General features: G+C 68.8%; 1 protein-coding gene across 1 annotated transcript in view; it reads right to left on the reverse strand.

Annotated features, from left to right (window-relative positions):
* Nucleotides 1–195, reverse strand: part of ST6GALNAC4 (ST6 (alpha-N-acetyl-neuraminyl-2,3-beta-galactosyl-1,3)-N-acetylgalactosaminide alpha-2,6-sialyltransferase 4) — a gene marked incomplete at its 3' end in the record, with an annotated part of 880 nt that extends 685 nt beyond the window's left edge. Inside the window, 1 exon segment of the mRNA XM_008943366.1 lies at nt 2–195. Coding sequence (XP_008941614.1) covers nt 2–180 — 179 coding nt within the window.
* Nucleotides 196–202: the final 7 nt, after the last annotated feature.

A 202-nucleotide genomic window follows, 5' to 3' on the forward strand; every position in this document is an offset into this window, starting at 1 on the left:
CTGGGACTGCTGGAAGAAGTAGGGCTGGTTCCTCAGCAGCAGCGGGACGCTGGTGTGTGACACCACCCGGACGGTGCTCCGCGACCCCACGTCCTCCTCGTAGCCGGCGGTGGGGGCGTGGTTCATGCGCAGCACACACTCCTGCCCGTCGATGGCCTGCCCCAGGCGAGAGCCCAGCATCTGCCCCGAGCTGGAGACCACG

This window comes from Merops nubicus, unplaced genomic scaffold (assembly GCF_000691845.1).
Source record: "Merops nubicus isolate BGI_N331 unplaced genomic scaffold, ASM69184v1 scaffold37600, whole genome shotgun sequence".
NCBI classification, from domain to species: domain Eukaryota; kingdom Metazoa; phylum Chordata; class Aves; order Coraciiformes; family Meropidae; genus Merops; species Merops nubicus.